Source organism: Salvelinus namaycush, chromosome 4, assembly GCF_016432855.1.
Source record: "Salvelinus namaycush isolate Seneca chromosome 4, SaNama_1.0, whole genome shotgun sequence".
NCBI lineage: Eukaryota > Metazoa > Chordata > Actinopteri > Salmoniformes > Salmonidae > Salvelinus > Salvelinus namaycush.
The window spans coordinates 55,625,333-55,640,115 of NC_052310.1; the positions used below are offsets into that span (position 1 = coordinate 55,625,333).

At 44.9% G+C, this 14,783-nt stretch overlaps 1 protein-coding gene across 1 annotated transcript in view; it reads right to left on the reverse strand.

The window, feature by feature from the left end:
- The window catches only part of LOC120045928 (calcium-activated potassium channel subunit alpha-1), a 176,926-nt gene that overhangs the window by 80,654 nt on the left and 81,489 nt on the right, over positions 1 to 14,783 (reverse strand). The window contains exons 6-8 of the mRNA XM_038990854.1: positions 4,951 to 5,026; positions 3,138 to 3,213; positions 1,487 to 1,657 (exon numbers count right to left, since the gene is read on the reverse strand). Coding sequence (XP_038846782.1) covers positions 1,487 to 1,657; positions 3,138 to 3,213; positions 4,951 to 5,026 — 323 coding nt within the window. The remainder of the gene's footprint in view (positions 1 to 1,486; positions 1,658 to 3,137; positions 3,214 to 4,950; positions 5,027 to 14,783) is intronic.

Sequence of the window (14,783 nt, forward strand, 5' to 3'; positions counted from 1 at the left end):
CAAAAAATGTCTGCAGCATTGAAGGTCCCCAAGAACACAGTGGTCTCCATCATTCTTAAATGGAAGAAATTTGGAACCACCAAGACTCTTCCTAGAGCTGGCCGCCCGGCCAAACTGAGCAATCGGGAGAGAAGGGCCTTGGTCAGGGAGGTGACCAAGATCCCAATGGTCGCTGACAGAGCTCCAGAGCTCCTCTGTGGAGATGGAGAACCTTCCAGAAGGAAAACCATCTCTGCAGCGCTCCACCAATCAGGCCTTTATGGTAGAGTGGCCAGACTGAAGACACTCCTCAGTAAAAGGCACATGACAGCCTGCTTGGAGTTTGCCAAAAGGCACCTAAAGACTCTCAGACCATGAGAAACAAGATGCTCTGGTCTGATGAAACCAAGATTGAAATATTTGGTCTGAATGCCAAGCGTCACGTCTGGAGGAAACCTGGCACCATCCCTACGGTGAAGCATGGTGGTGGCAGCATCATGCTGTGGGGATGTTTTTCAGTGGCAGGGACTGGGAGTCTAGTCAGGATCGAGGGAAAGATGAACGGAGCAAAGTACAGAGAGTACCTTGATGAAAACCTGCTCCAGAGCACTCAGGACCTCAGACTGGGGGTTAAGGTTCACCTTCCAACAGGACAACGACCCTAAGCACACAGCCAAGACAATGCAGGAGTGGCTTCGGGACAAGTCTCAGAGTGTCCTTGAGTGGCCCAGCCAGAGCCCGGACTTGAACCCGATCGAACATCTCTGGAGAGACCTGAAAATAGCTGTGCAGCGACGCACCCCATCCAACCTGACAGAACTTGAGAGGATCTGCACAGAAGAATGGGAGAATCTCCCCAAATACAAGTGTGCCAAGCTTGTAGCATCATACCCAAGAAGACTCGAGGCAGTAATCGCTGCCAAAGGTGCTTCAACAAAGTACTGAGTAAAGGATCGGAATACTTGTGATATTTCAGTTTTGTATTTATTTATAAATTTGCCCATATTTATAAAAACCTGTTTTTGCTTTGTCATTATGGGGTATTGTGTGTAGATTGATTGAATGTTTAAAACATAGAATATACTTGCAGTGAAGCCGCTCAACAACTACATCACATTAATCATCTAACAGACTCCCATCCAGAGCGACACACAGAAGCAGCCAGGGAAAATTTTTTTTTTTAATCCATTTTAGAATAAGCCTGTAACGTAACAAAACGTGGAAAAAGTAAAGAGGTCTGCGTACTTTCCAAATGCACTTTATACTGTACATATAAAAATAGGTAAGCTTAACAGTGCTATGTAAACATTGCTAAACTATCGTAAAGCTACATTGCAAAATACTTTCTAGATAATAATATTGATTAAGACATTGAAAGACTAACGTATCATTTACAAATTTTGCTGTCTGGTATAACAGTTCTATATAGTGTGAAAATGGGGACAGGCAGGTTGAGGGTGGGGGGGGGGCAAAGGGGGGAGGAGGGGAGAGAAATTTTTTGTTTTACCAAACCCCCAAGGATGAAGAAGACCATGAACAGGCGTCCCAGGGTGGTTTTTGCATAGACATCCCCGTAGCCCACTGTTGACATAGTGACCATGAGCAAGTAGACACATTCCCAATAGGAAAGTGACTGGGAATTTTGGAAGTTTTCCCAAGGATCCCCTGAGTTTTCCACCTAAAAACGGGAGCGGGAAAGAGATTTGAACAGGGTAGAATGTCAGTCTTAAGCAAAAACATTGGAAGGATTTTGATCACAACCTCTGAAGCAGGTTCTATATGTTCTGTGCATGCAGGTTCTCTAGGTTTGTCTTACCATCAACATGGTCTTAAGAGTCAATCAAGCCAGCATTGCAGAGTTTACACAGTAGCCAACAAACATGTCTTCCCGTGGACTAATGCATTTCCGGCGTGGTCGAGGATGCTGTGACACTACCAAGTAGCTCCTCCACTGGTTAGTGCCTCCAGTTCGGAAACAAGTGAACTGAACTGAACACGACATGGTTCTGACACTTAGGGCAGCAGTTTGCAAACAAAGGCCCTGCATATAACCTTCTCAACACAAGTTTGATTGAATCTGGCCCTGCTGAACTGTCATGCTTTCACTCTGATCAGACAAAGCAGCATTTCTGGAACCTTAATATTGAGCTTATGCTGCCATCTAGTGTCAGGAGGTTAGAGGTATCCCCCTGCATGTTCTAATGCTGTATTAGTTGGTGTGTTATTGTACTGTTGGTTGAGCCATTGACATAAATGTACTGACAACTTGAGCCAGCTGTGTGTAAGAAATAAGAGAAAAACTGAAAAAAGGACAGACATTGTTGATTGATTGAGCTGTCATTTCACTGATAAAAAGGACAGACATTGATCTGTAGTTCTACTGATTGATTAAAGCGCCCCTAACTCTTCATCATCACATGGAAACACCCTCTATTGGCCGGTCCGAAGGCAATCCCTAGCCCCCTCCCCTCGGGTGGCAGCACATCTGAACTGGGTGGGTGGGGGCTATACGAAGACGGCGCCCACCTAGCCTTTTTAACTAACATGCTGATTCCCAAATCAAGCCCGGGCCACTACCCCCTAGGCCCTGCTGTGGATCTGAGAGGATCAGATAGGTTTAAGCAATATGGTCATTTTCTGCTTCACCTTGCCTTCAAAAAGGCTGGGGATTTTCGTACAGTTATGGGCACTGAACATGTTGTATTTTGGTACTGGCAGAACTATTGCCGTAATGGGTGCTCTAGGAAATCCCAGCAACACGGCACTCTAGGGTATCCCAGCAACACGGCGCTCTAGGGTATCCCAGCAACACGGCGCTCTAGGGTATCCCAGCAACACGGCGCTCTAGGGTATCCCAGCGATAGTTTGTCACAAAAAACCTATACCGCAGTGTAGGTTCTTTTTTTAAACTACATTTTTAGTGCCCACAACTGTATATATTTTGTTCCGTATTGCTTACATACCTATCCGATCGTTTCGGACATACAGGAGTCCCCGGGGGGTAGGGGGTAGGGGTTGGTCAGGGACCCTTCAGCACTTCAGATCTGCCACACATCCATGGGGAAGGGAGGGGCTAGAGGTTGTTTTCGGACCAAGCGTTAGGAGTTCTCACCTCCCTTACTCCCCCCGTAGCCCAACCCCCCCGCCCAGCCACTTACCAAATGTATGAATCCGGCAGCTGTTAGCCATGTGCTTATGAAGATGGAACACAGGTTCACCAGCTTGATGGAATTGCTGGGTAGAATAAGAACCATAAAAATCTCTCAAAGAGATCCAGACCAGGTAAGGGTGACAGAAAGAGAATAATGTAATGGGAGAGGCTCATCTATTGGGTCTGAGATGGTGAGGCTAGAAAACACCTGGCTTAGGTTGTAAAGTACCGTACTGTCCTGTACATGTACTCTCTGCTCCTGTCATTATTTTATCATTACGTCAAGTTCTGTCTTTATGTCTGGCATGGTATGCCAGTAAGATGCTAAATAAAATGTAAGATGCAAATAAAAAATTATAAAAACAAAATGTTCTATTCTTTTCTCTTTCGCTAAGCCAGGAAATGAATGGGACTGTGGGTCTCTAGGGGGGTGGGATCAGGTCAAAAACAAAAATGCAATAAAACCAAACAAAATTCATTAAGCTGAAAGGGATTACTCTATTGAACTGCTAAGAACGTACATTATGTCATGACAGCTTTTGTGGAATGCTGTTGCCAGCACTCTAACCATCATCTTGTGTTGTGTTTCCTACATATAGTCAACAGCTACTGTAGTGTCTATTCTTGCCCTGGTGTAATAGGGAACGTGTCATGCTCTAGTTCAGGATCGGTCTGCATTCATCATACACTTTCCCTTTCCCACCCACCCTCCCTCCCTCCCTCTCTCTCTCTCCCTTTCCCTCCATCTCTTTCTCCTTCCCTCACTATCTCTCCCTCACCTGTACATGAGGGCTAAACCACAGAAAGAGAGGATTACTGATTACTCAACATCTCTGTGTTTACAGTGTTAAGAGCCCAGAAAGGACAGGAGAGGCACGCTGGGCCAAACAGTCATCAAGAGACAACCTCAGTGACACTTTACTGTACAGTCCTGCTACTTACTCAGCCAATACATGGGAAAATGAAAGTTAAAATACATAGTGATTACATAACAATTTCAGATGACATGAGTGAGATTCATTAGAACAAGCACTGTGGGAGCTACTATGTAAAATGTGTACCAGGGAGCTACTATATGTAACATTTGTACCAGGGAGCTACTATATGTAACATTTGTACCAGGGAGCTACTATATGTAACATTTGTACCAGGGAGCTACTATATGTAACATTTGTACCAGGGAGCTACTATATGTAACATTTGTACCAGGGAGCTACTATATGTAACATTTGTACCATGGAGCTACTATATGTAACATTTGTACCATGGAGCTACTATATGTAACATTTGTACCAGGGAGCTACTATATGTAACATTTGTACCAGGGAGCTACTATATGTAACATTTGTACCAGGGAGCTACTATATGTAACATGTGTACCAGGGAGCTACTATATGTAACATGTGTACCAGGGAGCTACTATATGTAACATTTGTACCATGGAGCTACTATATGTAACATTTGTACCAGGGAGCTACTATATGTAACATGTGTACCAGGGAGCTACTATATGTAACATGTGTACCAGGGAGCTACTATATGTAACATTTGTAACATGGAGCTACTATATGTAACATTTGTACCAGGGAGCTACTATAAATGCTCAATGCATGCTTTGAATAGTTGTTACCACATACGTTTAAATGTCTTAGTATAAGTCTGGAACAGGACTGTAAAATAAAGTGTTACAGCAGTGTCCAGAGAGTGTCTAGAGAGCAAACCTGACCCGAGCTTCTATGTCAGATGGATTCTGTAGATAGTTGTTGTGGTGCTACCGTGCTGGAGTGGTGGCGGTAGTCCAATGAAAGCCCTATACTTACCTTGTTTTTAAGATATTCAAAAACTGTAAAATTTCTGAGAACTGTATCAATCTCAAGGCTCTCAGGAATCTTAAGCCTGAGAGAGAGAGAGACAGAGAGACAGAGAGAGAGAGACAGAGAGAGAGAGACAGAGAGAGAGACAGAGAGAGAGAGAGAGAGAGAGAGAGAGAGACAGAGAGAGAGAGACAGAGAGAGAGAGACAGAGAGAGAGAGACAGAGAGAGAGAGACAGAGAGAGAGACAGAGAGAGAGAGACAGAGAGAGAGAGACAGAGAGAGAGAGACAGAGAGAGAGAGACAGAGAGAGAGACAGAGAGAGAGAGACAGAGAGAGAGAGACAGAGAGAGAGAGACAGAGAGAGAGAGACAGAGAGAGAGACAGAGAGAGAGAGACAGAGAGAGAGAGACAGAGAGAGAGAGACAGAGAGAGAGACAGAGAGAGAGAGACAGAGAGAGAGAGAGAGACAGAGAGAGAGAGAGAGAGAGACAGAGAGAGAGACAGAGAGAGAGAGACAGAGAGAGAGAGAGAGAGAGAGAGACAGAGAGAGAGAGACAGAGAGAGAGAAATAAAGGTTAATAATCATACATAAAATGATAGTGTTTTACAGTGTGGCCTGTCGCCTATAAGGAGGATATACTGTAAAATAGGCCTATATACAGTACAGTAGTGTCATGTACTGTAAACTGTGTGTCCTACATGTGTCTGAGTCCAGGGTTTAGAGAAACAATGCAACACCTGCCTCAATGCCAGTTTACATAACACCAATATATTCCAGGCTCTGATCTACCGTGTGTGTGTGTGTGTGTGTGTGTGTGTGTGTGTGTGTGTGTCCATGTGCCATGCATACCAATGTGTATTTCTATTCATTCTGGATGGAATAACTTACACTAGTAGTGACTGAGGTTAACAGGGCAGGACAATGTTAAACATTTACTTGTCCAATCTCTTTGTATTTTTGGGGATCTGTTCATAGTTTAATTCATGGTTGATACCAGTGGAGGCTGGTGGGAGGAACTATAGGAGGACAGGCTCATTATAATGGCTGGACTGGAATAAATGGAACGGGGTAAAACATGTGGTTTCCATATGTTTGATACCGTTCCATTTATTCCATTCCAGCCATTACGAGCCTGTCCTCCTATAGCTCCTCACACCAGCCTCAACTGGTGGAGACATCTGTAAACAAAATAATTCTCTCCTGCGTACAGTGAGAAAGTGCTTGGAACTATCATGCAGCAAGACCATACAACACATCAAACTGCAAGCCTCATCACACGTAACAGCTACAGTACCACAATTATTTGTATACACGGGCCACGCGGGAATCAAACCCACAACCCAGATGCTACCATCACCATTTCCCCCCCCAACAAACTAAGCCATTGGAACCACACTGCAGAGTAAAGAATAAGAATCATAACCACAATGAGAGAGTCCATACCCTTCCCAGACCTTGGTCCTTACCGCATTTGGAGAGAACTAGTTAAATCCTTTGAACATGGCCCAGACCCCATGTTCTACCATTCTTATCCCATTTTAAGAGGAAGTGTAGATTGTGATTCCTACTTGTATAAACTATGTTTAAACAGACAGGACCACAGTTTGACTATGGCCCCATGGATCTCTATTGTCACCCCATTTGGAAAGGAAGCATATACTGGACGAGCCAGACTGTTTGAACATGACCCAGACCCCATATATTCTACCATTCTTACCCCACAGAGTAACTATGGCCCTAGATCTTTATTCTTACCCCACAGAGTAACTATGGGCCTAGATCTTTATTCTTACCCCACAGAGTAACTATGGCCCTAGATCTTTATTCTTACCCCACAGAGTAACTATGGCCCTAGATCTTTATTTTACCCCACAGAGTAACTATGGGCCTAGATCTTTATTCTTACCCCACAGAGTAACTATGGCACTAGATCTTTATTCTTACCCTACAGAGTAACTATGGCACTAGATCTTTATTCTTACCCCACAGAGTAACTATGGCACTAGATCTTTATTCTTACCCTACAGAGTAACTATGGCACTAGATCTTTATTCTTACCCCACAGAGTAACTATGGCACTAGATCTTTATTCTTACCCCACAGAGTAACTATGGCCCTAGATCTTTATTCTTACCCCACAGAGTAACTATGGCACTAGATCTTTATTCTTACCCCACAGAGTAACTATGGCACTAGATCTTTATTCTTACCCTACAGAGTAACTATGGCACTAGATCTTTATTCTTACCCCATTTGCAGAGAAAGCTCAGAGAGGTCCAGAGACCAATATATGGTCTCTTCTGCCTCTCCTTCTCCATAGCCATCCCATGCGGCCCCAACCTTACCCTGTACCCTTTCTGAAACAACTCTCCACACGATTTCCTACGCCTGAACGTGTCTCCACGAGCCTCGGAGCGAGGGGCGCCACCGCGTGGACCCCGGTACATCAGAAGCTTAGTAGGGATCATCGCTACCGATCACAGATACTTAGTTATCTATTGTAGTGCGTCAGGTAGTTTCTGTTTAGGGTCCTTGTCTTTCTGTAAAGTGGGACCAAGCTGTAGTTCTTCAGTTATAAGGTCCTACGGTCGTATTCTTCAGTTCTAAGGTCCAACACTGTGGGTTCAAGAGTGTCTCAAAGGAAGAGATGAAGAAGAATTTCTTGAAGAAGGCAATGGATTCGAAAATATTATTGTTCTTCTTTGGAAGATAGACAAGTTGAGTTTTTCCAGGTAGAATGAAAGAGATCAAACAAAACACCCCCAAAGCTAAGACATGGTACAACCCTAGCGCCGGTGAATAACCTTCGCCGAGGTTCCAAAAGGTCATTTTCCACCAGAAACGCGTGTATAGAAAAACCTGACAAAAGGTCCAGAATCAAGCGCTATGCGTGCTTAAGAGAACACCAGACAGACTGAGTGACAGTCAGGTAAACAGACACCAATACTCTGTACCTGTCTAGTACAAACTGTATCCTGGTCTGATATGAACTGTGATACCGTAGAGGCTCTATCCCTGTATTGTCATTGTGTTAATAATCTGAACAGCCCAAACAGATTTCATTTTGGCCTCTTTGTTGTACCTACAGAGAGTCATGTGGATTTTCAACCACCAATAAGGTGCTGTGTTCAGAGGTGAGGCGTTTTTAAAACTGCCTGAAGCAATCCAGGGATTTAGAGCGAGAGGTGAAGTAATAATCTGTATTTAATCACAAGTGCCGTGCTGTCACTAGCAGGTATCAGATGGGTGGACAGTATCTACAGTACACTGGGATAAAGCGGAATGGAGGTTTGTGGATAATAATGGCGCCGGAGGGGATGGCTGCCATTTTACGGGCTCCTAACCAACTGTGCTATTTTGTGTGTTTTTTTGCATTGTTTGTAACTTATTTAGTACATAATGCTTCTGCTACCATCTCTTATGACCGAAAAGAGTTTCTGGATATCAGAACATGAGCAGACCCCCACCCCTCATCTTACCAGACGTAGCTGTCCTGTCCTGCCAATGCACGGAAACACCAGCCAAATGTATATTATCCATGTCGTCGTTCAGCCACGACTCGTGAAGCATAAGACTTGACCGTTTTTAATGTCCCATTGGTAGGATAGTCTCGAATGGAGATCATCCAGTTTATTCTCCAGTGATTGCACGTTGGCCACCACGTTACTCACCTCGAACTGGACAAATGTTTTTTCTTTAATGAGTCCAAAGCGAAGGACATACTGCTTCTCAGAGACCAGGCCCAAATCCCCCTTATTTGTGTGAAGAAAAGACAGAAATACAGGGGGTGGAAATCGGGGTGCCTTATTAGAATTCGTTGCCGAGTGGGTAACCAGCCTCTACCATCTGTTTAATTGGCCAACGTGCAATCACTGGACAATAAACTGGATGATCTCGTATTCGCCATTATTATCTCGTAAGAATCGTATTCTTCACGAGTCGTGGCTGAACGACGACATGGATAATATAAATTTGGCTGGGGTTTCCATGCATTGGTAGGGCAGGACAGCTACGTCTGGTAAGACGAGGGGTGGGGGTGTGTGTCTATTTGTCAATAACAGCTGGTGCGCAATGTCTAATATTAAGGAAGTCTCGAGGTATTGCTCGCCTGAGGTAGAGTACCTCATTACAAGCTGTAGACCACACCATCTATATTTTTTGTAGCCATCTATTAACCATCCACAAACCGATGCTGGCACTAAGACCGCACTCAACGAGCTGTATAAGGCCATAAGCAAACAAGAAAATGCTCATCCAGGCACTCCTAGTGGCCCGGGACGTTAATGCAGGCAAACTTAAATCGATTTTACCAAATTTCTACCAGCATGCAACCAGAGGGGGGGGGGGGGGGGGGGGGGGGGGGGGGGGGAGAAACTCTAGACTACCTTTACTCCACACACAGAGACGCGTACAAAGCTCTCCCTCACCCTCCATTTGGCAAATCTGACCATAATTCTATCCTCCTGATTCCTACTAACAAGCAAAAACTAAAGCAGGAAGTACCAGTGACTCGCTCAATACGGTAGAGGTCAGATGACGCGGATGCTAAGCTACAGGACTGTTTTGCTAGCACAGACTGGAATATGTTCTGGAATTCATCCAGTGGCAATGGCTTCATCAATACAGTGCCTTCGGAAAGTATTCAGACCCCTTGACATTTTCAACATTTTGTTACGTTACAGCCTTATTCTAAAATGGATTAAATACCAAAAACATCCTTAACAATCTACACACAATACCCCATAATGACAAAGCGAAAACAGGTTTTTAGAAATTTATGTTGTTACGTTCCCCAGTTTCTGTGTTGTTTTGTGTTTGTATGTGTTTGTATATGTTTCAGGAAATGGCTTCCTGGATTCCCCTAAGCAGCTGATTGGTCGGCCCCATTGCAGACTGGAGCTCTGACCCGCCCTCTCGTCAGGGGATACAGCTGTCTACAATTACCGACTCCTTCGGCAGCTTTAAAAGCCAGTGTTCCTTTGTTAGGAAAGAGGGAGCTTCTTTGTCCTGTGTTGGTTGTTGTTCAGAGACAGTTTTTGTTAAGTATTTTGTAGCCGCTACTTCTGAGGTATGTGTATGCCAAAGGACACTGTGTTTGTGATTATTGAAATTGTTCACTTTAAGGTTGTATTATTCTGTTTAATTTGTTCCCAGGGGGGAAGGCACCTTGGGAGTGCTTAGGCAAGAGGCCTGCGGGCATACATTTACCCGTAGTATGGACTCTGTCTATGGAAACTAGGTAAGACCTGGGCGGACCACCCCCTGTATTTTGGTTAGCGCGCCAGGTGGCGTTAAGGTTAGGTACGTAGTGGGTAGGCAAGTAAGGTAGGAGAGGGGACTCTAACTTTTACTTTCTTTTCTTTGGTTCCGTCCAGCCCCTTTTCCCCACATTACCGTGTTAAGAAAATAAATCCCCAGTAAACGGTAATATTCTCTGCCTCTGTCATCCTTACCCGCACCTAAAATCACATACCTCTTTCACTCCACAGGGTGTTGCGTTCCCTCCTGCAAGAGGCGTACATAACATATGCAAATAAAAAACAGAAATACCTTATTTACATAAGTATTCAGACCCTTTGCTATGAGACTCGAAATTGAGCTCAGGTGCATCCTGTTTTCATTGATCATCCTTGAGATGTTTCTACAACTTGATTGGAGTCCACCTTTGGTAAATTCAATTGATTGAACATGATTTGGAAAGGTACACACCTGTCTATATAAGGTCCCACAGTTGACACTGCATGTCAGAGCAAAATCCAAGCCATGAGGTTGAAAGAATTGTCCGTAGAGCTCCGAGACAGGATTGTGTCGAGGCACAGATGTGGGGAAGGATACTTAAAAATGTTTACAGCATTGAAGGTCCCCAAGTACACAGTGGCTTCCATCATTCTTAAATAGAAGAAGGTTGGAACCACGAAGACTCTTCCTAGAGCTGGCCGTCCAGCCAAACTGAGCAATCAGGGGAGAAGGGTCTTGGTCAGGGAGGTGACCAAGAACCCAATGGTCACTATGACAGAACTCTAGAGCTCCTCTGTGAAGATGGGAAAACACTCCAGAAGGACAACCATCTCTGCAGCCCTCCACCAATCAGGCCTTTATGGTAGAGTGGCCAGACGGTAGCCACTCCTCAGTAAAAGGCACATGACAGCCCGCTAAGAGTTTGCCAAAAGGCACCTAAAGACTCTCAGACCATGAGAAACAAGATTATCCGGTCTGATGAAACCCAGATTGAACTCTTTGACCTGAATGCCAAGTGGCACGTCTGGAGGAAACATGCCTCCATCCCTACGGTGAAGCATGGTGATGGCAGCATCATGCTGTGGGGATGTTTTTCAGGGGCAGGAACTGGGAGACTAGTCAGGATTAAGGCAAAGATAAACTGAGCAAAGTACAGAGAGATCCTTGATGGAAACCTGCTCCAGAGTGCTCAAGAACTCAGACTGGGGCGAAGGTTCACCTTCCAACCCGACAATGCAGGAATGACTTCGGGACAAGTCTCTGAATGTCCTTGAGTGGCCCAGCCAAAGCCCGGACTTAAACCCGATCTAACATCTCTGGAGAGACCTGAAAATAGCTGTGCAGCACCACTCCCCATCCAACCTGACAGAGCTTGAGATGATCTGCAGAGAAGAATGGGAGAAACTCCCCAAATACAGATGTCCCATGCTTGTAGCGTCAAACCAAGAAGACTCGAGGCTGTAATCGCTGCAAAAAGGTTCTTCAACAAAGTACTGAGTAAAGGGTCTGAATACTTACGCAAATTTGATATCTCAGTTTGTTTTTTTATACATTTGCAAAAATGTATAAAAACCTGTTTTTGCTTTGTCATTATGGGGTATTGTGTGTAGATGATGAGGGGGAAAAACAATTTAGAATAAGGCTGTAAAGGGGCCTGAATACTTTCCGAAGACACTGTAAGTGCATCAACGACGTCATCCCACAGTGACCGTACGTACAAATACCAACCAGAAGTCATGGATTACAGGCAACATCCGCACCGAGCTGCCGCTTTCAAGGAGCGGGACACTAATCCGGACACTTATAAGAAATCCTGCTATGCCCTCAGACGAACCATCAAACAGGCAAAGCGTCAGTACAGGACTAAGATTGAATCTTACTAGACCGGCTCTGACGCTCGTCGGATGTGGCAGGGCTTTGAAAGTCTGGTCATGGCTTATATCAACACCATCATCCCGGAAACCCTAGACCCACTCCAATTTGCATACCGCCCCAACAGATCCACAGATGACGCAATCTCAATCGCACTCCACCATGCCCTTTCACACCTGGACAAAAGGAGTGAGACTACTGTTCATTGACTACAGCTCAGCGTTCAACACCCTAGTGCCCACAAAGCTCATCACTAAGCTAAGGACCCTGGGACTAAACACCTCCCTCTGCAACTGGATCTTGGTCTTCCTCACGGGCCACCCCCAGGTGGTAAGGGTAGGCAACAACACATCTGCCACGCTGATAGTCAACACGGGGGACAGGGGTGCATGCTTAGTCCCCTCCTGTACTCCCTGTTCACCCACGACTGCGTGGCCAAACACTCCAACACCATCACTAAGTTTGCTGACAACACAACAGTGGTAGGCTTGATCACCGACAACGATGAGACAGCCTATATGGAGGAGGTCAGAGACCTGGCAGTGTGATGCCAGGACAACAACCTCGCCCTCAACGTAAGCAAGACAAAAGAGGCTGATCGTGGAAAAATTGTCAAAGACTCCAGTCACCCAAGTCATAGACTCTCTGCTACCGCACGGCAAGTGGTACCGGAGCGCCAAGTCTAGGTCCAAAAGGCTCCTTAACAGCTTCTACCCCCAAGCCATAAGACTGCTGAACAACTAATCAAATGGCTACCCAGACAATTTACATTAATACCCCCCCCCCCCCCCCCCCTTTGTTTTTACACTGTTGCTACTCGCTGTTTATTATCTATGCATAGTTACTTTACCCCAACTTACATGTACAACTTACCTCAACTAACCTGTACACCCGCACATTGACTCGGTACCCCCTGTATATTGCCTCGTTATTGTTATTTTATTGTGTTACTTTTAAAATTACTTTAGTTTATTTAGTAAATATTTTCTTAACTCTATTTCTTGAACTGCATTGTTGGTTCAGGGCTTGTAAGTAAGCATGTCACTGTAAGGTCTACACCTTACAAATACAACTTGATTTGATTTGTATTGACTTCAACTCAGAGCAATAGAGCCATCTGTAGAGGTACAGAAAGAGGACAGGAGTGATCAAATCGCTCTGGGTAGTTGGAGGAGCCACATCGAATCCGAACTCATGACAACGACAACACTAAGTATTCCCGAAGCTAAAGTGCTAACCATTTCCCTACCAAGACCGTTGGTTCTTGTTGAGCAAGTGCAACACTGTAGGTCTTAGGGCAGGTGACGTCACTGCATGATGGCTACTAGCATATGCTAAATAGCCTGCATCTGCTACACATGCAACAACACTGCATGTAACATAATCCAAATCTGTGGGTATGTGCACTGCCAAGCCCCCTCCCCTCTGTCACGTGACTGACAGTAGAAACACACACTGGAGCCTTTTATCAATCAGCAGCCTAGGGATGACCATGTTACAACACGGATAATACCCTGTCCAGCCAGTAAGGATTATAGCCCCCCCGCACACACACGCACACTAGAGGACTAAGGGGAATGCACACACAGATACTGTACTAGAGTCAGTAAGCAGAGCACAAGGCTTCAGAGATCAAAACAGACAGTACACTAACATCACCAGCAGAGGGCAGTAGTGATGTGGATATGTCATTTGGCGAGATATGGACGGTACATTGGCTCCAGTAGTCTGTGTGTGGAAGTAATATGGGATATTATGTAATATGGCTTTAATTTTCAAAGCGGGGTTGAGCTTTTACAACACTGCTTATACCTTCTTCTATGAGGGCATTTGCATGTATTTGTTTTTACCCTGACATCGTATTATAAGGTCTATATAGTTACTCCTATTTTTCCACAGGACCCTACACTTACCTGTATCATTTCATAGCTGCCTTACCATCCTCCGCAAGCTCTGTTCTTTCTACAGTTAAGCCTTAGTAGGACTGAAATGACTTGTGTAGATGGGTTGGAAGGGTTGGGGCTCTGGGGCTAACAGCAAGCTAGCATCTTTCAAAGAGCTAATCAGAGGAGGCTGGTGAGGGGAAGACGGTTCACAAATAATGAATGGATGTGTTTGAGACCATTCCATTCATTCCGTTCCAGCCAATACTATGAGCCAGTCCTCCCCATTTAAAGTGCCACCAGCCACCACTACAGCTAATTAACACCACTAGCCTGGCTATGGCCCTCTCTCTCAAGGGAGGGACACCCACTTCAAGTAATTTAAGAAGATGGTGTCTTATTTCCAGGAGGAACACTGCATGTCCTTTTACATTAGCCACACGTTTCTCTACCCTCTTAATTAACGGCCAAATTGCAAAATGGGAATGAACATTACTGTGAAATGAGAAATACATAGAGTAGGATAGATAGAGAATTGTCCCTTGTGGCTCAGTTGGTAGAGCACGATGCTTGCAACACCAGGGTTGTGGGTTCGATTCCCACGGGTACCAGTGTGAAAATAATCAACATTTATGTCGCTCTGGATAGGAGTGTCTGCTAAATGACTAAAATGTTGAATAGAGCAGAGCTACTGCAGTGCAGAACCTCTTTTAATTTTATTTTCAGTAATGGAGTCCAGTGGTTCTCCTGTTAAAGAAAACCAGTGGATGTTTCTCAGGCAGTTCCGTGAGAACAACTGGTAGTGTGTGTGTGTGTGTGTGTGTGTGTGACATAGCTTTTAGTC